The sequence below is a fragment of the Xiphophorus couchianus genome, chromosome 12 (assembly GCF_001444195.1).
Source record: "Xiphophorus couchianus chromosome 12, X_couchianus-1.0, whole genome shotgun sequence".
In the NCBI taxonomy this organism is placed as follows: domain Eukaryota; kingdom Metazoa; phylum Chordata; class Actinopteri; order Cyprinodontiformes; family Poeciliidae; genus Xiphophorus; species Xiphophorus couchianus.
The window spans coordinates 18,311,778-18,335,129 of record NC_040239.1 but is presented as its reverse complement, the minus strand read 5'-3'; the positions used below and the strand labels follow the sequence as shown (position 1 = coordinate 18,335,129).

General features: G+C 39.6%; 2 protein-coding genes across 6 annotated transcripts; one reads left to right on the top strand and one right to left on the bottom strand.

Moving 5' to 3' along the window:
- Positions 1–26: 26 nt before the first annotated feature.
- On the bottom strand, positions 27–4,160 carry cenph (centromere protein H). 5 transcript variants are annotated; one of them, XM_028034547.1, is made up of 11 exons: positions 4,050–4,160; positions 3,430–3,477; positions 1,592–1,736; positions 1,459–1,514; positions 1,329–1,374; positions 1,167–1,235; positions 1,032–1,088; positions 877–940; positions 735–786; positions 272–432; positions 27–189 (listed from the first exon to the last, which is right to left on the bottom strand). In XM_028034547.1, exons 3-11 carry the CDS (start codon positions 1,699–1,701, stop codon positions 97–99), a joined length of 708 nt encoding a protein of 235 aa, XP_027890348.1. In that variant the 5' UTR covers positions 1,702–1,736; positions 3,430–3,477; positions 4,050–4,160; the 3' UTR covers positions 27–96. The 5 variants fall into 5 exon arrangements, with proteins under 5 accessions (XP_027890348.1, XP_027890347.1, XP_027890349.1 ...); XM_028034546.1 differs by lacking the exons at positions 3,430–3,477; positions 4,050–4,160 and adding an exon at positions 2,614–3,409 and having other exon boundaries at positions 1,592–1,759; XM_028034548.1 differs by lacking the exons at positions 3,430–3,477; positions 4,050–4,160 and adding an exon at positions 2,815–3,409.
- Positions 4,161–4,901: 741 nt separating this feature from the next.
- Positions 4,902–22,298, top strand: LOC114154980 (junction-mediating and -regulatory protein-like). The gene is made up of 10 exons (XM_028034533.1): positions 4,902–5,694; positions 10,613–10,786; positions 14,368–14,518; positions 14,969–15,138; positions 15,234–15,399; positions 16,238–16,407; positions 16,621–16,704; positions 17,338–17,433; positions 17,519–18,059; positions 18,660–22,298. Exons 1-10 carry the CDS (start codon positions 4,927–4,929, stop codon positions 18,965–18,967), a joined length of 2,628 nt encoding a protein of 875 aa, XP_027890334.1. The 5' UTR covers positions 4,902–4,926; the 3' UTR covers positions 18,968–22,298.
- The last annotated feature ends 1,054 nt before the right edge of the window (positions 22,299–23,352 follow it).

Genomic DNA, 23,352 nt, shown 5'->3' with positions numbered 1-23,352 from the left:
CTGTTTAAAAAACAAGGGAACCAAACGGGGTTTGACACATTTTTATTAAATAACACAATACTAAAAACATATAATTGAGATAAATTAACGTTTGCTCTAGTCAGAGATAGGAAAGTCCTCCAGCGTCATTACAATTTCACGAAGGTTTGGCTCATCCAGCCAGTTAACTTTACACGCCAACAGGATGCCCTGAGGAAAGAAACAGATTTATAAATTAAATGTTAATTTTACTAATGAGCTGTTCGGTGATTTTTGTGTGTGTGTAACTTACCCTGAGGACATTCTGTGCCATTATGATCATCTTCTTATAAGTCTCCACGTTCACTTGGCCTTTCTCCAGCAACGCTTTGTACTTTTCTGAGTCTGGCTGCTCTTTGTTGGACAATAACTCCTGCGTCTCTTTCATTTTTTCATGTGTGAGTCGTTTAATCTCTACACACACACACACACACACACAAATACAAATGTAATTTAAAGTAAGCTGTCAGCAACATAAACAAAACCTGCCAGAGAACTTTTGATAAAATTGTAAGTCATTGGTAATTATGCAAAACTTCAAATTAACCTCTTACACGGGTACAATGCTGCAAATAATTGAACCTGTGAAAAACCACAGTTTGTAAAGACGGCTGACCAAATGGACAAACATAGGAATAAGTAAATGATTGAATAAACAAATTAATAAATTATGAATTAATGAATTAATGGATGGATGGGTGAATGCCACAACATACCCAGTCTCTCCTTCTGTATTTCTGTAATTTCATCTTGCAGATTTCTGGTCTCCTATTGAAAAGCATAAAAAACTGGGATATGAAATTCATTTTTTCAGGAAGTCTTTGCCACCAAACTGCTATGAAATAAGCCAGAACCTACCATCTGGAGCCGTTTTATCTGCGAACACAGAGCCATGCAGCGAGCACTCACAGCCTTCAGGTCTCTAAGAAAAGCAGATGTACGTTACAAACAAAAACATCTGGGAAAAAAAAAATTAAACAGTGGAGATTTTGTGAAGTTATGAAGGTACTTGCGTTGCATCTGGATCCGTCTGCTTCATTTTTTCTGCTATAGCGTTCCACATCTGGATTCTGAGGAACAAAACGAAAACAAGTCATCTTCAGAGGTTTGCTACAATTTAAAGCTGGACGCTGGAAGATTAGCCTCACCTGTGCAGAGCCAGGGTGCTGTTGAAATGGACAGTCTTCACATGTTCAAGCTCCGAGACGCAGTCTGGCCTGGAATGTTGGCAGTTTTTAGTTTCCTCCTAATGTTGCATCTGATTTAAATTCTAGACTCAAACAAAAGAGGCTTTTTTAAAAAATACTCACAGCTCTCTTTCTGCCTGAGAAGTGCTGCAGGGCCGCTTGCTTTTTCCTACGATGGTAAGTTTCAAATCAGCTCTTTGTGAACTTGACAACATAGCAATTCAATAAAACAGAAAAATGTCTCGTCGTATACCTGCGTTGAGCTGCACAGTCATCTCAAAACACTGGTTCGCCATCTGCTGCTTGATTCTGAAATTATTAGAACAGATCAGCAAGGATTGAATTGAGTAAAATGTTGAAATGTTCGGTAAGAAGAGGATACAAACCTCAGCATGTCTGCTGGTGAGGTGTCTTCTTGTGCTGGGTAATCCTCAGCAGCCGGACCCTCATTCTGCCCCACAGTCTCCACCGTCTGATCTAAACTGGTGTTGTCCATGTGCGGGATGTCAAACCAGCACCAATCCCTTAAGACTGATAAAAAAAAAAAAAATCACCTGGATTTAAATCAGAGAATAGATTTTAAATGCATTTCTAGTAGAATCGGCTAGTAAACTATAAACCAGGTTGTGATTTTGAGTAGGATAATGATGCAAATGATGCCGGCAAATCTGTCAATGCAGAAACAAACCTCAGCCATGACCAACTCAGTCTGTACACTGTAAAACATTTGAGCCGCATTTAGTTGTGTCTACTACTTTCCACTCTTTAAGTCACATAAATTTAGCGAGTTTTAGATTTTGAACCTAAATGTGTGAGTTTGAGAAAGATAAACTTGTAAGAGTAAGTCGTGTTCACTTTTTATTAATTTTGTCAAGAGTTGAATAAACTAGAGTTTTTAGGTTGGCACTTAAAAAAAAATTGAAAGAACAAGAAAAGGAGTGGGAACTATTTACCAGGGTGCTTAGCGGCATGTTTTTATATCCTGTGTTGCACCGTGAGATTGAACTACGTCGCATTGATATGATTCTTGTGTGAATTAAGGTATATTTTAATGCAATTGAGTTTGCAAAGCTTGAGGATAATGTCCTGTTCCTGTTTATTTGCAAAGAACTAATAAAAATCTTTAAAAATACGTCCTGTTCACACTAAATGTTTTACAGCGTACAGAAAGCTTATCTACAAAATCTATTTTACACACAATTTGCCACTGGTTAAAAAGTAGGGTTGGAGCTACGTATGTCACTAATATCCTTTAAATAAAACAGACTAGTACATCATGAAATGTTTGCATGTAAAAATCCTCGAGAAATGTTCTGTTAGACATAAAAATGGGGAACTATTCCCCGATATCTGAATATGACACCATCATTACTACGATCAACTATTGTTATTTTATCTCATATCTCACCTTAACTTTACAAGTATCCCGAGTTGACGTTAAAACAGGTGCAAATCTCACTCCGGCTTCACAATATGCCAAGCTATTATATTACAATTTAGGAATTAATAAGGTTTTGCTGAAGTTATTTTAAGAATTTAATTACATAAAGTTAAAAAACGCTTTAAGGGAGTGCTTACTAGCTATAAATAGTTTATCTTAGTTACTAACACAGCTCTTGTCCGTCATAAATTCGCAGTTAAGATGTCGCGGATTCTGTTTGCATGATGTCCCCTTCAAGGTCCGTCGGACATATGAACAATTCAACACTTTTAACTATATCCTCAAACAATTTCTGCCCTGAGTTTTTATTCGGTGTTTATGATTGTAACATCATTCGTTTTATTTGCAATAATGCAAAAAAATTTCGGAGGTCTCCTTTTTCATTTTTGTTACTTAATTCTAAAATTCCCGTGCTCATTTAAAGCAGCTTGCTGTTTGAATCCCGCCAGGAAGTGAGTGTTGTTTTGTTTTGTTTCTGATAAGTCTCGAGCAAATCCTAGAGCGCCCTCTACAGGCTATCTAAGACAGAGTACAGATTTCCTCATCGCCACACTCAAAACACCTCATCACACCTAAGCTGGCATAATCCATATAATAACCCTCTTTGTGTTTAACACGGAAAGAGATATCTAGCACCTGAGTTTAGAATCCAAGTATATAAACACTTGAACGTGTTTAAGTTTGGAATCCCTGCAACCCAAACTGACAGTCCTGAACCCACGTCATACGAGAAGCTAATGCAATATTTTCGTGGCCCACTTTGTCTCCAACTGCCAACAGCACCTGCTCCACAGAGGCATTCAGCTGTGGCATCGCTCTCATTCTGTGTCCCTGCAGAGAAAAACACAACCAGTCACAAACAAACACTATTATTTAAGCCAAACCACCAAAAATACCAATCTCTAACAATTTAAACGTTAAAAGGAACATAAATAAGAGAAAGAAAATGCCCTGGGAGATAAAAAGCAGATTTATCACTTAGTTCACTCACCCCACACTCCAACCCAAATCTAGGGTTAATGATTCAATCTTTTTGACATAGAAACATTTTCATATAGTTCAAAGAAATGATGTTAACATGACTACATAAAATAGCTGCAGCAGTTGGTAGCACTGTTGCCTTGCAGCAAGAAGGTTCTGGGTTCGCTTCCTGGCCTGGGGTCTTTCTACATGGAGTTTGCATGTATTTTTAGTACATAAAATACTACAAATACTAATATTAATTGATTAGACTAGTAATCAAGTCTAAGGGGCAATTCTTGTTAACAAGAATGCAGAAAAAGAGAAAGCTTAACAAATGATAAACAGTTTTATTAATAAAAATTATTTTAAATTACATTTTTTTTAATTGTATTTCTTTGGAGAGTAACTGAAGAACTTTCTCTTAATGTTTTATGACTCACAGTGTTGTTCCCACCCCAGTTAGGGAATATGATCTGCAAATCCAATCCAGGACGTCAGCGCGTCTACGTGCACTGGATACGTCGAGAATCCATTGTTGCGTTCAAGTGCTTCCTGTAGAAGCCGTCTTTAATTTTAAGACGTATACTGTCACTCAGATTCTTTGACTATAGCAACATAAATAGAACAGATGTATTGTTTTTTTTTTATAAGAAATCGATAGAAAACTACTAACTTCTGGCTTGGTATTGTATATGAACGACCTTTTTTTTTCTTTTTTTTTTAAAAAGTCAGTCGTTCATTCCTGAGAGCACTTTAATGCAGCATCATTCTGTGCAAATAATGAGGAATAACTCGGGACTCGCTGTCAGTTTGGAGACGATGCTGGCCTTTCAGTTTGGCAAACCCATTCATCCCACTCATGCATGTCCTCGGCGTGGTGTTTCTGAACGATGTGCCCTTCTGTTTCAGCTCCCCGCTGGCGCTTTGTGATAAGGAGGGAGGTCTGGAGCCGAGGGACTGAGGATAACGGGACGCAGCTCGGAGGCTGCGGCGGCTCTAAACGTTGGACTGGTGGTAAACACAAATACACTGCCGCCTGCTGTTGCCGTGTATGGAGCTAAAAACAAGGCTAGCGGCTGCAGGAGGCTGAAACAGGCAGGAAGACATCCGAGTTAGAGGCAGGTGGACCAGAGATGGGAAATGACACCGCGCTGCTCCAAATCCATCCGCCCAAACGAAGGAGGGTAGCCCCGCAGGAAAACAAGTATCCCCGGAGAGAAACGGTTCATTTTGTTTCAGCGCTGTGATGCTCTCCGTTTAACTGCGCTCCGGGTTTTCCGCAGTTTCTGGAAGTCTGCTTTTAATTACTCGGCAGAAATGTCCTTCACTATGGAGGATAATTTAGAGTCGGGGTGGGTAGCAGTCCGCCCCAACGCGTTTGAGGAAAAGGAGAAGCACAAATTTGTTTTCATCGTCGCCTGGAATGAGGTGGAGGGGAAATTTGCCATTACGTGTCACGATAGGACGGTTCAGAGGAGAAGCTTCGGCAGGGATCCTCTGGCGGAACTGGCCAGCCTGGATGGGAACAAAACAAGATGGCCTGAAAGTCCCACCAGGGATCAAGTGTCTCGGAGTCCAAGTAAAGGATGCAACCCTAAAACCAAGTCCGTCACAGCGACTAAACCGAGTCCAGTCAAGATTCAGACGGATGCAGAGATGCTGGGAGAGGACGAGCTGCCCCCTTCATTGGACTCTCTGGAGCTGCAGGAGCTGGACAGCCTGAGCAGAGAGGACTGCAGCTGGGCAGGACTCTTCTCCTTCCAGGACCTGCGGGCGATCCACCTGCAGCTCTGCTCCGTGAACTCCGTCCTGGAGCCCTGCCTGCCGGAGTTTCCGGAGGAGCCAGCCGGGATGTGGACGGTCCTGTTCGGCCCGCCGGGGGTGTCCGAGACCAAAATGGACGAGCTGTGCCACGGCTTACAGGTGTACCTCGGCCACGCGCTCGATACGTGCGGGTGGAAGATCCTGTCGCAGGTTCTGTTCACGGAGAACGACGACCCAGATGAGTACTATGAGAGTCTGAGTGAGCTGAGGCAATCCGGATATGAAGAGGCTGTCAACCGGGCAACGAAACATCTGCAAGAGGTGAAAAAGTGTTTTTACTCTAAATCTAACTGTATGCGACACATGACAAATATCCATCCATCCATTTTTTGTTCACCCTTGTCCCTAATGGGGTTGGGAGGGTTGCTGGTGTCTATCTCCAGCTACGTTCCAGGCGAGAGGCAGGGTTCACCCTGGACAGGTCGCCAGTCTGTCGCAGGGCAACACAGAGACATACAGGACAAACAACCATGCACACGCACACCTAAGGAGAATTTAAATTTAAAAAGGCCAATTAACCTGACAGTCATGTTTTTGGACTGTGGGAGGAAGCCGGAGTACCCGGAGAGAACCCACGCATGCACAGGGAGAACAGTGCTACCAACTGCAGCCCTGACCTATATATATATATATATATATATATATATATATATATATAAAATTAACATGTCTCATTTTATATCCATCCACTTAAAATTAACATGTCTCATTTTATATCCATCCACTTTAGGGTTTTATATTGAAATATATGTATATATAAATATATTTATATTACGTTTTTAAAAAGTGAGATGGGCAGACGGTGGTCCTACCCGGTTCTGTGGGTTTACCCACTAAGGCAATCATGTCAGTTAAGTATAAGATTATATAATTTTTATCATTATGGAAGATCCAGTCATAACACCTTTTTTGCAGTCTCCAATGAAATAAACGATTGATAATAAAGATAAAACGCGCATTAAAGTTAGTTTGTGTACATATGGTCAAGAAAGGTACTTCTAATACTAAGAAGTACCACCATACTGTTAGATATTATAATGTCGATACTGAACTCATTTTAAAAAATGTAACAATTGACACCACATTACTTGGTGCATTGTATTTGAACTCAGAAGTCGACATTTTGTTAATTCAAGCTGGAAAGTTGAACTGAAAGTTGGAAATATGAGTGTGAAAGTTGGTTTCTTACCTTCCCAAATCTCAAAATCAAACATGGCTACCCTGGAGTTTAAATTAGTGAGTGCTTTGGTTTAAAAAAAAAAAAAAAAGTTTATTTGCTCTACTAACAATTTGTGTCTGAAATTTGGTGCACACAGATTTCTGTTCTGCCTTTATTTAGTGAACAAGTTGGTACACACTGTTTGGAAGTACAAAGTGCAATGATAAAAGCACAGTGTTACCAGTTTCTATTTCTTGTAGTAATTAACCGATTTTGGAGCATATCAGTCAGGAAAACTCACTGGTTTTTAAACCAGCTCTTCCCACGTCCTATTTCTGGTATTTCAGTTCAGACAAGGATTCTCAAAAGTGTTTCCAATACACTGTTTTTCGAGTACCTTCCAATGAAGGGCAGTGTACTTGAACAGGCCTTCTGGCTGTTTGAGCTTATTACCCACACATCATAAGTAGCTACTTTTTTCTAGCTTGCCTTGCACTGATACCAGACCTCCTTCAGAATACCACCAAATGTAGCTCATGTCATTCCAGCAGTATTGTCTCCAAGCTCTGCTCAGGTATGCCCAGTGTCTCGACTCCAAAATTCGAAACTACTGATCCAGAAGAATAAAGAGAACCAAACTGATTAAAGCCCAACAAGAAAGATTATATTTACAAGAACAGTCTAAGTTTGAGCTAAATACAGTAAAGTATATGAGATTTAGAATAAACCTAACAAAAAGTGCCAGATTCACAGTGTAATGGATTGCGGACAATCCATTACACTGCGGAGTCCATTACATTACATTGCGGAGTCAGCTGGACAGTCAGTAAGGGGAGATTTAGTAAAACTGGGCTGCACCTGTAAGCATGTCGGCTTTGAGATATTGCGCTCTCAGCGTGGCTGCTGCTGGCTGCTTACACAGCTGACAGAGTCAATAGCATCCACATACACAAACCCATGAACCACACACACCACACTTAAACAGAGAGGCACAATTAGTCCATTTCACTTTTCAGAATTAGCTTTTTGAAATAAAGTAGAGTCGTCTTCGGTGATGGAACATCTGATGCTACTCTCTCATTTAATAGCAGCATTTACAGTGATTGCAGTGTCCTGATCTAGATGATGGTTGACATGGTCAGCAATCATCCACAACATGAAGACCACTGACAGGTAAAGTGAGGGACATTAATAATCTCTGGAAAGCACCACACTCCTCTTTAAGATCCTGGGTGTCTCTATGACTTTACTTCAGTAACTTAAGTATTGTTGCTGACTCAATCCTACCTATGACAGCTGCACACCATAGTGGCCCCCTGAATAACCGCTCACCAATAGCTTGCTCAATATGAAAACGGGTCCAAGCATCTGTCGCGTAAAACATAAACGGCTTTAGATGAGATTCTGATAAAGAATCTCTGCAATATGTGGTGGAACGAGTCTGAAATGTGCACATGAACCCAAAGGCGGTTCTGCTAATATCATATTACCAGGTAACATAGAGGTTGCTGGTTATTATGAAATTATATGTGGTGTTCATGTTGTGCCGTTAAGTCCCCATGTGATTATCATCACAAAAAAAAAAGATTGCAAAGAAAGAGTTATAAAAAGTGGACTTGGTTTTGTAAATAATAATTGAACATAATTCAGTACATTTTGTGTAGGCAATTGTAACTTGTCAATCAGCTGTGTTGATTTTAACTTGTGTATTTAGCCTCTGTAGCCGCAGTCCACTTCTGATTCTACCCAAACCTCTTGAGTGGGTTTTTACCAGGCTGTACTATTGGTTGTGTATCTTTTTAGTCAGTTTTTTATTCCACTCATCTTGTTAATAATACTGTCGGAAACGGCACTCTTTAATAACCAGCATGTTTAGTAATTGTCACTTACCCTCAAAGTCTGCTGGACTGCTGTGATCACTACATTTTTGTAAAAAAAGAATCTGACATAATAATCATTTTTTTGTTCTGATATAATAAAATTTTCTCCAAAATTGTAATGATCAAAAATAACAGATATAACGTCTGAGAATAGAATTTATCTCTGTTTTTTTTAAATAGAGATGAGGTAAACTTTTAAAAATTATTGAGATGCAGCTGTATGATTGCTATTATGGTTTCTTTCTGCTCCTACGAACTTTTATAAATTGTGTGGTAATATCTGTGAATAAGTTATAAAAATGATCAGAAATGATAAAATATAAAAAATTGTCTTATATTGTTTAACATGGATCTTTAACATGACTAAAACCTTGCACTAAATAAAGATGTCATGTTCCTGACTCTTGATTCTAGCTGTGCTGCAGACAAAATACAAACTCCTGACCTGCTCAAGTTACATCCCAGCAGCAGCTGCTGATTGATTAGCTGCTCTTAATATAAACAGACATTATATTTATGCACACTGGCTTTCATTTTGTCTCTCTAATCAATGGAGGTAGGTTAATGCATTCTTGAGTGGTGGAGCCAGAACAACATGTCCTCAGAGAGATAAGGTGAGAGTGATATTAATGTTTCCGTTATTTATTTCACAGCATTGCAGTTCTTCTCCTTGTTTGACTTCCTTGTGTCGTGTAGCTGTTGCTAGAGAAAAGTGCATATTTATGAAAGTATGCTAATGTGCCCATCAAGGGCATTTTCTGTCTGCTCTACTTTTGGCATCGAAAAAGAGTCTGAGTCGCATTAAGATACGATCCACGTCATTTCACCCAGTCAACTTAGACACAGTTACGTAGAAAAATAATAACAAAAACAACAACAACAAAAAAAAAAAACAGATAAAGCAGCAGATTTAGCCAGTCATTGACTCACAGGTTGTGATCAGGTCGTCAGTCCCCTGCAGCTCATCCACACAGTACAGCTGGTCGCTGTGTAGCCGGGTTTCACACACTGGATTATTGATCCTCTCACTCCATTTGAGGGCCAAGTTAATGGCTGTTTTAGTGTTGCTGGTAACCAGCAGGCCTGTTCAGCCTTACAAATGTGTGTGTGCATTGATCTTTTTTTTCCCAGCAGCCCCAGATATGACTTTACTTATTGAGCCTTTTACTCTGTATTAGACTTCTATTATTTACAGCTACAGAGAAGCTTCACAGTGAAGTCTATTCAATTAGAGCCGACTGTCCTTTGAATATGTTATATAGTTATTCTTCCTGCACACAGTTGATCATGGGATTTGGAAAAAAGTGCTACAAGCCTTGACCAAATGACATTATAAACTGAATTTTGCTGCGTTGCCACAATATGGATAAACAGACTTAAGCTGAATAGAATTGCAACTACACTACGTTATATTTATGTTTGCCCTCCATGCCCGCCATTCAGTCGAAAGGCACTTAAATCAAGCCAAAACACCTGGCTGTTAACATGTAATGGAGACATAAACTTTAACAACTACAGCAAAGATAAAATCCAGAAGTAAATTTAGCCAACAGCTACCTAACATTTGCAGAATAAAGGGTTTCCTATCACGACAGTTATCCATTTTCTCAGACCAAGAAAATGTATCACGTTCCACCAGTCCTCTAAACACTGCACTGATTTTTTCTTTGTAAAGGACAGAATTTAAGATATTATATATTATATTTGTTCTCTAAGGACTTGAATGGTCTTTTATCTGAATGCATGTCAAAGTTGCTGGTTAGACAGGAAACATGCAGACCCACTCATGTCATCAGAGACCCGTTCAGAGAGTGAACGGGTCTCTGATGAACTAAACAATGGGAGGTTGTTTGCATCACAGAAGTATTACTGTTTACCCATGAAGGTCAGAGAGTACTTTATCATTCCTGTCATGTCTTAGCTTTTCAATTTAATGAAATGTAGTCATTTAATCAACGGTTTTAAGGTTTGTGATTATGTCTCATAATTTGATGTTTCCATCTATTGTTCAGTTGTGGAAGGTGGTTTATTCTAAATCTCTGTTGAAGTTTACATGTAAAGCACTTTGAATTACCCATTGTATGTCTGGTACAAGTAACGCACATAGTTACTAATGAGTAAAACACTGCTTTTGATGCAGCTGCTTGAGAAGCACAAATCCATGGACAGCATGGTGGAGCTGCTGGAGTTATACGAGGAAGAAGACCAGGCCTACGGAGGTCTGCTGGACGCTTCCACACAGCTGTACCAGTACCTGCTGCAGCCCTTCAGGGACATGAGGGAACTAGCAATGCTACGCAGACAGCAGATAAAGGTAGACTTTAACAACTGGGATCCTGTTCATTTATTTACTCATTTACTTTTGAAGCTTTTCTGCTTTCAGAAGTTGCAACCCAATTTAATCTCAAAGTGGCGATGAGAAGAAATGCTAAAAACAAAGCTAGTGTGGTCCAGAATGTGTTGAGACACTGTATTGTGTACATGTAAAGCTGGCTAAATGTAGATGGGCCTGATTTAACTGCATCACTGTGGTTTTCAGCAGGCATTGATGTGAAAAGGTCATCAAAAACAATTGACGGTCACAGGAAGTTCTCATGTTTCTTAAAATAATTTGAGTTTTTTTGTACATTTATTAAAAATAGAAAACCAAGAAATCCCAAAATCCCAAACCATCAATGTTTTTGTTATGATTTATATGATAGAAGTAAAAAAAAAGAAAAGAAAATGGCAATAAACAAATGTTTTTCAATATTGATGTCACAAATAAAATCTGGAAAGTTTTATGTTCAAACGTTTTCAAGCCCCCTCCCGAGTCATTATAGCTGTTACAGCTGCTGGTCTTTTTTTTTTTTTTTGGTATATATCTACTAGCATTTTACATCCAGAGGCAAAAGGTTTTGCTTCTTCTTCTTTGCAGAACAGTTGAAGCTCCAACAGATTTTATGTGTCAGTTTCCAAGTTTTGGCCCAGATGTTCAATTGGATTTGGGTCTGGACTTTGACTGGGCTAACCCTTTCCATTGTAGTTTTGGCTGTATGTGTAGTGTTGTTGTTTTGATGTTGTTCTGCAATGGACCGTCTTAAGTTTTCTTCCAGGATTTGTGTTGCACTTCACATCTACTATGACCAACTTTCTTTTCCCTTCAGTCATCTGCAAAGCTTTCCTACAGCATCATACTACCACTACCTTGAGTCACTGTGGAGATGACATTATCCAGACTGAAGTACAATGTTAGTTTTGCATGTTGACCAGTGTTAACTGACCAGAGCAGTTTATTGCATGTATTTGCTTTGTAACCTATAGGACTTCTGAAGGCTTTCTTTCAAACAAAGGGATTTTTCTTGCCACTCTTCCCTGCTTGCTGCCTGAATTGTGTCCTTCTTGCTTGTCCTGTCAGTTTAGATAAGCTTTAGCAGCACGCTTAGAGATGACATACTTTCCATTTACAGACAATGGACTAAACTGTGCTCTGTGAGATGTTCAAACCTGGACATGTTTTATAATCTAACATTGTCTTAAACTTGATCTGTGGCCAATTTGTTGCTGTTTGTTCCCTAAAGATTGCTAACAAATCTCTGCTGGACTTCACTGTACAACTGACCTTGTACTAAGAAGTAAATATGCACATATGAACCCTATAAATTGATTAAACTCTGAGAGCTTAAGAGTTTTATTTAGGAATGACATATAAAGGGCTTTGAATGCATAGGTTATTTGTCAAAAACTGAGAACCATGCATCATTTTCTTTCCAGGTCAGAACTTCACACTATCTTGTGTTGGCCGTTCATGCAAAATCTCAATAATATGCATAGAGGTTTGTGGTCGTATTCTTCTTCAAGTCATTTCTTTCACTCCCATGTCACACTTTTGTAGACATAACATTCAATTTATACTACAACATCTTCAATAAATCATCCATCCATTCTGCAACATTGCTTTGAGGTTAGTCCATTTTTGCTCTGTATTAGGAAGAGTAACAGGATGTGGCTTCAGTGACGTGCAGTCAGCTGGAGTGGCTCTCTAGTTTCTTATAGTCTCAGAGAAACATAAATAAATCATGTGTTGTCTGGTCCTATAGGCTTACTGCAGGTTCAGCTTTATGCTGACAGGGTAACATCAGCAAAAAAGTGTCAGAAATGAAAAGATGGAGAGCAAAGTTAAGCTTCCAGTTAAGGTGTTGTTTATTTCCTGAACTCCAGCACCTTAGAAGGATATAGTGTAGTATAGTGTATAGTGTAGTGAGCATCGTACTGCTGGGTGTATTTATATCCTGCAGAGTGTGTGAGCATGTTTAGGCTTCTACTGAAACACCTTTTTGGAGCATGTCCTTTTACATTTCAATTACTGTACAGGCGACATAAACTGTATGCTAACTCTCAATTGAATATTTCTACCTTGTGGCTAAAGTTAAGCCCAAAATTATTCATACTGTTGGCTTGAATTGGACAGACAATCTGTCAAGGGAGATTTGGACGATGACAGGGAGACGTTCCAACAACCAAAACCTGGAGCTCATCTAGAGTGTTTAAAATACTACTTATTGGTAAAATGTAAGATATATTTTAGTTTTCTAAGTTGATGCTTTACTTGTTTGCATAGTTAGCATTATAAATGGTAAATATTAGCCTCTTTTTGTGTTCCTTTAAGAAAATAGACCAACTCTGCAAACCTACGAAATGGTGAAGGAGGGGAATGACCAGCAGCTGCTATAGTCTCGCTCACGTGTAGCCATGTAGCTTAGTACAAGAAATATAAGCAATACATCAATACCAGCTCCTAATTTTGAAGCTGCTAATTCTTTATATTGCTTTTTGTAATTTGTCTTTTGGAAATGTACACAGGTGTGTAATATCTAAAGACATTCCTGCAGATTGCTCAAATGCCAGTAGATCTGAAGTGGGACAGATTTAATATGTGACCCTGACATTAATACTTGTGATAAATGTGGTAATATCCTTCTGTTAAATAAATGTGCATTTCACTTTCCTGTATTCTAAGTGTTACTATTCAGAGATGTGTTAATATTGGCTGTGTTAGGCTGAGAAAAGCCTAGCAGCAACTTATAAGGCTTTGCTTATGAAAAAGTTAGCAGAAGCAAAAATTTTGAATAAAATTTTTAATTTTGTTCAAAAAGTTGTGGTTGAACTGAAGAGACTGGTGGTCTTAGAAACACCAAAGCTCTGCAGAAACCCTTAATGATTATTATCAACAATATCCACAAATGTTTATCTTTAGAGCCTTTTAAGAGATTAAAAGTGAAATGATAAAACTATTTTATGAAACCAACTCATCACAGTCTGGGTGGATTTTGAATAAAATCAAGAGGCGGTGGAAACGTTTTGTTTACGAAAACAGGAAAACCTATTGGCTTCAGAAAACCTAATGGCTTCATTTCAAGTTGAATTTTTTTGTACTCAAATGTCCAAACTGGGATGAATGTGACTCGATTGAGCTAATCTCCCTCTGGTGTTGAAAAAACTTCTATTAAAGCAGATTTTTCTTTTTAAATTAGGTTATTTTTTTTGTTTTACCTTTACAGATGCATAACTTGAATGTCAGTTTTAAGCTATTGGACTGTTACCATTGTTATCATTGAACTGCGTTTTTCACTCAGTTTTGTTCCCCAAAGGCAAATTTGACTGTTTTAATTGTGCTATTGATATATTTCTTTACTTCTTGTGATTATAATACATACTCAATTTCAGGTAATATTTTTAATATGAGACCTATACAGTAGAGCTTTATCTTTTATCTACACAATCAAAAAATTATTTTTGAAAAAGATCTTAACATGCATTTCTACCAGCTTAATGTTAGATTTTTCTTTTTCTTCACTGAATACAACTTTGAATCTTTCACTGAGGGGGATAAATATGTTGAACCTCTTTCATCAGATTTCCATGGACAATGACTATTTGGGTCCCAGGCGGATTGAGGCACTAAAGAAGGAGGACACTGACTGGCAGAAGAAAGCTCAAGAGGCAGTCCTCAACATCCAGGAGTTCACTGTAAAATACTTTGAGATCACTGCCAGAGCCCAGAAAGGTAATACACCCTCACTGTTGCTGATAGTGTCCTGCCAAACGCCGCAGAGCAGAGATTTTGTTGCCTCATACGAGTCACACTCAGCTAATGGGGTTTTTGGTAACGAGGCGTTTCAAGCAGACATACAGTGAGAAGAATCAGGAGGAGACTTGTTGATCCAGTCTGTAATTTGTGAGAGCCCACACCTCCATTCACATATTTTCTGTATTATCTGAGTCTCTGTATTTTAAATATTCTTTAAAATGGAGGCTTTGACTGCAAGAAGAAAATAATTACCAAATGTGGCCAATAGATGTCTCTCTTTGGTTAAGCATGAAACACTTATAAGACATCATTTACTCTAGTAATAAAAGCTGTCTGACTCATCTGCTTACTGGCTTCATTCACATAAGCATCATGTTAAATTCTTTAAAAGTTTCTGTCCTACCTTGGTTTCCTTTTTCTGTGCAGGAGTTTATGAGAGAATGAAGGTGGATCAGCGGAAATTTGGGAAATCCTCTTGGACGGCGGCAGTGGAGCGCATGGAGAGGCTGCGCTACTCTGTGGCCAAGGAAACCCTGCAGCTTCAGAGAGCCCGGGAGATCTGTCTGGAGCAGAGGAAGCACACACTTCGAGAGGAGGTGTGCTGCACTCAGCTCCGCGTGAGACGAAACGGCTTCATCAAGACATGTTGTCGACTTTTAAAATTCTTGTGATTGTTCGTCCATCTCCTCAGATGCAGAGCCTGTGTAGCAGTGAGGATGCGATGGCCCTCTTGGACCACATGGAGACACGGTACTATGAGCTTCAGCTCCAGCTGTATGACATTCAGGCTGAGATACTGCAGTGTGAGGAGCTGCTGCTCACTGCACAACTAGACAGCATTCGCAGACAGATGGCAGGTATGATTACTAGATTTGTTTTTTTGAACTTGTGAAACAAGATTTAGTTACCAGCTAATGTGCTGACAGAAAGTCAGAAAAACTTTTCTAATGAGTCAAATATAAAACTTGTTTTTTTTCCCTTAACAGTTTGTATTTCACCACAAAATGACTAAGATGAGCCACATATTTCAAATCCTGAAACATTGAAATATTCAAAGTTTAAATTCTTTGTTATGATACTTGAAGAGTAGCCCAGGTGGACCGCATGTCAATCTATAATGAATAGTATTAATGATGGCAATAATAATAATAAAAGTTTAAGAGGTATTCAAAAATAACAGTTCAGTATTCGAGTTTTAATGATTATGGAACTAGACTATTTTCCCTTTTTTTACCCACATTAGTAAACAAAGAATTATTTTAAAACTCTGAAATAAGTTTGGTTTTATTTTGTTCTAAACTTAAAAAAATTGGGAAGTATAGAACTGAATGGAGATTTTGTTAATGAATAAATTAACACATTCAGGCATAGCCAATGCCTGGATAGATTATTCAACAATACATCAACTTGAAAATGATCATCGTTAATGCTTAGAAATATTAAAATCAAACTGGACATATTTGACCATGAGAAATATTTTATACCCTTACATTTTTTCCACATCTTGTTATGTTATAAACTCAAATTTCCTTCTTGTGTTGGTCTTTCACCTGAAACAGCTAAACGTGTGTGTTACTTACCTACATCAAAGTGGTCTACAGATACAATGAAACAAAACGGACGAAATATTTAGTAAAACACATTTCTTTTCTGTCCACACATGACTATGCCTGTGCTGTATGTGTGTGCTTCCAGAGCGTCAGGATGAGGTTATCTATTATGACACCTTTGAAAGTGCAGACGATATAACGCAGAATGATACTGGAGAGAAAGAAGAGCTGCGCAGACTTCAGGTCAGCGCTCGACAGCTGGAAGCCAGAAGGGGGCGCATCACTACCAAGCGCTCCTATCTGCGCAACAAAAGGGTGTGTGTTCCTGAAACTCTCTTTTTTTTAATTCATGAAGTGAACCTTGAACTCTACATCTGTTGGCTTAACTCGGCTTCCACTATGCGGCTTTTATTCAAACCAACATAATTTATGCTTTAAATTGTAGAAAATGAAGAATGACTCAATCAGGTTTTACATTATTTGTGTAGACGTTTTAATTTAGACCAATTTATTGCCGTCTTTCTGCAGGAAATCTGTGTATCCAACCACACCCAGAAACAGCAGAGACGCCACACCATCCTGAAGGACACATTCTCCCACCCTGTCTTACAGGTACAAACTCTCTTAGAGTTATTTAACACTTTTAGAGCAAACAATTTGGTCAGCTGCTAATTATCCACAAATGTCTGTAATTTGAGTCTCTCTGTGTTTTGTTGTGCTGTTCAAAATAGCCAATATGCATCTAAAATTTTATCTGGTCCCAAATAATCACAAAAATCAACAACAAGAAACTGTTTTTTTTTGTTTAAATTATTGTCCACGTTTTTTTTTGCGAGTAAACTCATATTTTCTTGTGAAGTGCAACATGTTTCTAAATTCTAGAGTGTTAATTAATCCTGATTTCAGTATTTACCAAAATGACTATGTGTTTTTCCACAGTCAGGAAGCCCAAATATCCAGTTTGATTTCCTCCTTTTAAGGCTAGTTGATGTTTAAGGGACACATCTCACTCAGGTTTACAGGTTTCTGACAGGTCAAGGTGAAGCCACAGATAGTTTTCTCCACAGTGCAAAACTTTGTTTTGCACAGGGACTGAAGAATACACAAAAAACAGATCTACATAATACCCGTGTTTGTAATTGTAGAAAGATTTGAACAAATTATGAAATAATTTTTTTGAATTGTAAAACGCATTGTCTACATTATCAGTAGCCCATACATTTTCTAATCCTCAAAATGTCCCAGCTTGGAAACGAGGAGGAGGAAGATGAGGAGCTGAAGAACAGCAGAGTAAGTCAGGAGAGGCAACGGACTCTGGACAGACTGCGCTCCTTCAAACAGGTACTTACACCTTCATTTACAGGCTGCTTTTTATCGGATTTAGTATCTTTCTTACTGTGCTCTACCTGCTTGCCGCTCTGCCCAGCGGTACCCGGGCCAGGTGATTCTGAAGTCTACTCGTCTCCGAGCGTCCCACAGCAGACGAAGGGAGCGAGGCAGAGCCACCGAGCTGAGCAGCATTAGCGGGAGGGACGAGTGCGTGGACTCGGTCAGCGTCCAGACTCAGGACCAGCCGCTGTGCCTGAGCACCGGCGTGCAGACGGACCCCAGCGCCACCCTCACCACTCAGCCCGTTGCGACTCTGACGGCGCCCGTTCCTCCTCTGCCCGTCACCAGCCCCGCAGATTCCTCCTGCTCCCCCTGCTCCCTCTCCTCTCTACTGGCGTCCCCCATCTCCCCTCCTCCACCGCCGCCCCCGCCGCCTCCACCACCAACGAAGGAGGAGTTCTCTCCATCCAGCAGCATGGGTCAATATCGCCAAATCGCTGAAGGGAGGAGCGTGGAGGAGGAGCTCATGCTGTCACCACTCGGTCCGTTCATCCCTCGCTTTTTTGACAGCAGCCAGCTGGTGAGCGCACGCAAGAACCTGAGGAAGACTCCAGAGTTTGACTCCCACAACAGAAGAGGTAATGGTTAAATTGGAGTCTGAAAGCTCTTTATGTTTAACTAAGCATGATTACCAATCATATTTATGTCTGTAATACAGGAATATCTAATAACACCATACGAAATTTCTTTTCTTGATTTTCAGCTGTGAGTGATCATTAATTATTTATATTAGGACTAGATGCGTTTTTTTAGCATCTCATTTTAGCAATTTGTGCCAAATAAAACAGGACACTTTCTGTATTTTCCATACAGGATGTAGATCTTTGAGATTTCCAAACAACATTTCCGAATCCAGCATGTTTCATTCCAGTCTGAGGCTGAAAACTCTAAGAAGGATAAAACAGATGCATTTTCCTTGTTCCTGGTTGTTGCGCTCACTTGCTGTCTTTCTGCCTGAATCAGCTGCAGGCATGTCTGAACTTAGCAAAATTGTCAACTCCAAAAAGTATTGTTATGGAAAGGTTGGTAGGTTTTACATTTGTTCAATGATTGGGAAAAGAAAATATGTTTGAGTTTCCCGCTGTCTGATCTCTGGTCAGTGCGAGTCAAGCTTAACATTTTCTGTATCGGGTCACCAAGTTCACTAATCAGCCATGTCGTGTCTTTTCTGCCGTCAGTGAGCTCACCTATGGACGAAGTGCTTGCATCACTAAAGAGAGGAAGCTTCCACCTGAAGAAGGTCGACCAGCGCTCTCTGCCTCCTGTCAAGGGCGACGATGACCCCAATAGCATCCTGGCTCAGATACGCAAGGGGGTCAAACTCAGACGCGTCCCCTCGAAGGACAGAAAAGACCAGGGAGAGCTCCCTGCATCCACCGATCCGCTGACCAGGAGCATCCATGAGGCGCTGCGCCGCATCAAGGAGGCGTCGCCAGAGTCTGACTCAGACGATGACGGACTGACGGCCCCTGATTGGGAAAACTAGGGTTCAGATAAGGCGACCACAGAAAACTGCACACAGACAACACTCGGACTGTTCTGCATTGTAGAGTTCAGCGGCGTACTGTAAACACACACGTTCACTCATCACCTGGTGATTAAGCCAACGCCAGGGTCACAGACCTTGTCACCATATGCTCCAGAGGCCTACGATCAGCTTTACTTTGGATTTTTACACAACATTCACCATCATGACGGAGCGATGGTCTTGTTTTTATGGTTTTTACCTGTCTAATCACTCTGAACGGTTGCCATGTTTATTTTTTCATGTTTCTATCACTTGTACTGTCAGAGGTCTGCACTTAACACTGGTCACCAACCCACTGAACTGACTGCTGGCGGACTGACATGCTTTGTATGGGAAGTTCACAGAACTGAGAGGGCTTTCATTGCTGTGTTCATCCAGGGAGCTTCATGAACGACAGTGAGTGCAGGAAAAAATATGTTAGGAGTGCGCAGGGTAATCTGGGGGCTTTGTAGGAGATTTAAAAAATGAATACATGATTAGACAAAGACTCAGACTGGGATTACTGGATTTACTGTCCAGATTGGAAACCATTACACCATCAAACATCACTCTCTTTTTTTGTTTTTGGACACTCTAAAAACTGCTGGGTGAAAATCATCTTATTTTGCTAAACCGGTCCTGGGTTATGGGTTAGTCGCAACATACTGGGTTAGGATTAATAGGGCTATGAATGTTGCTACCAAAGAGCGGATTGAAAAGAATAAACAATAAACTAGATTATTAAACAATTTAAGTCTGAATAAAAAGGACTTTGGCGGTTCTTCCACAACCGGCAAATCTTGCAGGCTCATGTCCGCGCTGGTGCCTGTCAACAATAAAAAAACCAACCCCATAATGTCAAAGGACACTTGATCGACAATCAGTTCAGTTTGGATAACCAAATCTATACTCAGTACATAAAATGTTTCCTTTGTATTATATCTACCATATTATATCCCCTGCTAAATACTCAGGAATACAGTTTATCTCAAGTAAACAAGCTCTCTGGTGTAACGTTTTACTGATTAAGGCCTAACAAATAGTTGGTGTCAAGGATCTCTTCCACTGTTACTTTCTGGCTTAAAAGCTAAAACTGCTTCCCTATGTGAGTGGAAGTTATCAACACAACCCACTGACATTAACATTATTATACAGCATAAATCATGCATTCACCATCTTGCCATTTCTTACTTTATTCTGCGGAAGAGACTCAGGGACGTTTGTTCAGGTCGTACAAGAAATACAGTGAGGCTCCTTCTAATCTCTTCTCTAACCAAGCGGACTGGGTCACATGTTTGGTTAAAAACTATCCAGATTCCATCCCAACAGCACAAACTCATCATCCGGGGTATATCAGCAACCGCTTCGGCTGAGCCTCGTTCTCTGCTGTGGGAATGTCAGGCTATTCAACTACTGCTGCTGCTTTCATAATTAAAATGCTTTTGTTGGCGACATCAGATTTTCCTCTAGTATTCCTCTCTGGACTCCTCACCAGTGAGTTTTACTGTTCCCGGTCTCGGATCTGAGGCTGTTAACTTTAAGAAGAAGACGACTGAAGGTGCTGGTTATAGCTGAAGATGACGAGGGTCCTGATTAGTGGATGTGCTCTCTGTGTTGAGAAGTGAACATTTCTGCTGGTGATTCCCAAACTGTGTGTGGGATTGTAGAAGCTGATCTAGTTACACGACTTCCAGTGACGGATGTTCAGTGGGAGGCCAGATTGCCCCACTGTGGGCTCATGATTTATGCTCTTCCTCCTGCTTTCTTATTCATTTACTCTCTGCTCCTTCATCACATCTTCTCTTCCCTCTCACTTTGTAGGCAGTAGCACAAAGACAGGGGGTTATTACTCTTAGACGTGAGAATATACACACAGACATCTATTTCACAGCCAATATGTGTAAAGATATTTCAGCAGCGACTTGAGGTATACGTTTCTCAGAGACAGTTTCAACCCTTTTATGTCCGATAAAAGTTTTCTGGTTTAAATAAACGCTGAGGCATATATCGCATCTTTAGTAGTTTAAAAACACCAAGCAGCTTTAATCAGACCCCAATATGTGCAACATGATCACTCAGACGCCGAGCAGCACAATAAGACTCACAAATGTGAATTCACAAACGGAAGCTCAAACACTGAAATAACTCCATTTCGCACTGTGTTGAACAGCTGTGATGCAACGTATTGTACTTTCTCTTTTAAAATTTATTCATTAATAAATTCAGATAATAGTAAAAAAAAAAGTAGCCCAAGTTATTCAGGACTTTTCTGGATACGTTGCCAGTGTGTTGAGTCCATTTTTTTTTATTTATCACTGTTATTTTTATTTATTCCAGCTTAATTGTTGAGGCTTGAAATCTTTTGAGACGCCAATACTGTCTCCAAAGTGTTGCCACTTTGGAGACAGTATTGGCTGTTCACTACACCATTAATAAAATTGGTGTAGTGTACAGCCCTGTCTCTGGACATTAGTCATCCCAGCCCTGAATGAGTGAAGCTGTTCTAGCCCTTCATCTGGAGGGTCCTTCACTAAGATACTTTGTTTTTCCATCAGTCTCTCACCTGTGGAGCCATGTTACATATGGCACCATCTGTTCCTGTTACTTTCCTGGCAAAGCAAACTTGAAGAACTGCTGCATCTCTGTTTTAGCTGTGAATACTATGTTCTTCCACCCTTATCATGTAGCATGAGACAAAGCTCTAATCCCTGTCCTGAATCTTTATCCTTAGCTTCAGTTAAATCTTACCAAGCTTAATAATGGCAGCATATATTTTCCCCATGTGAGTGTTAATGTTTAGGTTGCTCTTTAGCTGTGGAGAAAGTTGCCCCAGAAGGCGTCAGCGTCCCTAACTTGCCTCAACTAATGTTCCTGTCACTTACCTTCACCCGTAACTAACCTTAAAACTGCTTCTTTATCAGCAGACTGTTTTTTCTTTTGCTGAAATTGTTTCCAGCCAAATTGTTTCGTGATTGCTTTTCTTACGAATATTTTCTGTAAGCACCTGTTATCCATGCAGGCTGCGTATGATCCTTTGTTGTTCCTTTGAGACGATGTGCAATATAACAATATGGAAGAAAAAAAGGGATAAAAAAAAAATTTGTACGGTTGATAATTAGATTGATTGTCTTAAACAATGACTTAGTAAATCTCTCGGTTGCTTTTACACCTTGTGAAGTGTTCACAAATTGATCCAAATGTACCTTTTTGCCTTTTTTTTTGTTGTGTCATTTTTATGTTTTCAAGTCTTTTTTATTCTTATTTCACATCTTCACCCTTGCATTGGAATAAATCCTTGTAAAGAAGCAGAGATGGTCTCGAATCATTCACTGAGCCTTGCATAAATATTCATGACCCTTAAATTGTTCATATTTTGGAACAATTCAATGAATGCATTCTTTAATTGACGAACATTTGAATGTACTCTGTCTGATTGGCAAACCCAAAGTAGTGCAGAACTGTGAAGTGGAAGGAAAAGTCAGCCTGGCTGTCAACATCATTTGCATATAAAAACCTCTGTTATTTACTAAACACATTGCACCTTCATGTAATGTAGTATAAATCCAGTTCTTCTGTGTAGGCCTGGGAAAAAGACTAACATTGCACATGACAAACTACTCACACATGGTGACGCTAGCATCATGCTGTGGAGATGCTTTTCTTGATCAGGGTCAGGGAAGCTACAAAACTTTTGAGACTGCAGGACAGCAACACGTAACAAGCAGCCAGAGCAACGATGGTGTGGTTTAGATCAGGGTCTGCAAACCCTTACAATCCACAGAGCCATTTTTTTTCCCTCACTCCAGGAAAATGACACTTGATTAGAACTGCAAATGTTACCTGCCCTTTGAATAAAAACACAACCAACATTTTTTGATAAATATCTTCTATATGATTTTTTTTGTTTTGTTTTGTTCTTAAACAGCATTTTATTTTTGGCCACTGAAATAAAGAAAAATATATTTGCATAAAGAGGCTGGATAGGTTTTGATATTGGTTTTCAAAAAACATCAATTTCAACCTAATGACAAGAAAAACACACCTCAAAATATTACTGGTACTTGAAGTTATTCTGTTGAAATTAATTGCAGTTATCCCATACAAAACTAACCAACTATCAATTATTTTTATATCTATATCTAAAAACATTAGTTGTTTCTTTATCAGTAGCCCAAGTTATTAGGGGCTATAGTGGGAAGTCGAAAGAGCCAGTTGTGGCTCTGGAGCCACAGGGTGCGGACCCCTGGTTTAGATCGAAGCGTATAAGTATGATAGAATGTCCTAGTCAAATTCCAGACCTAAATCCAATTGAGATTGTTTTCCTTCCAATCCACACTTATGCACTTTTGTTGTGTCTATATCAT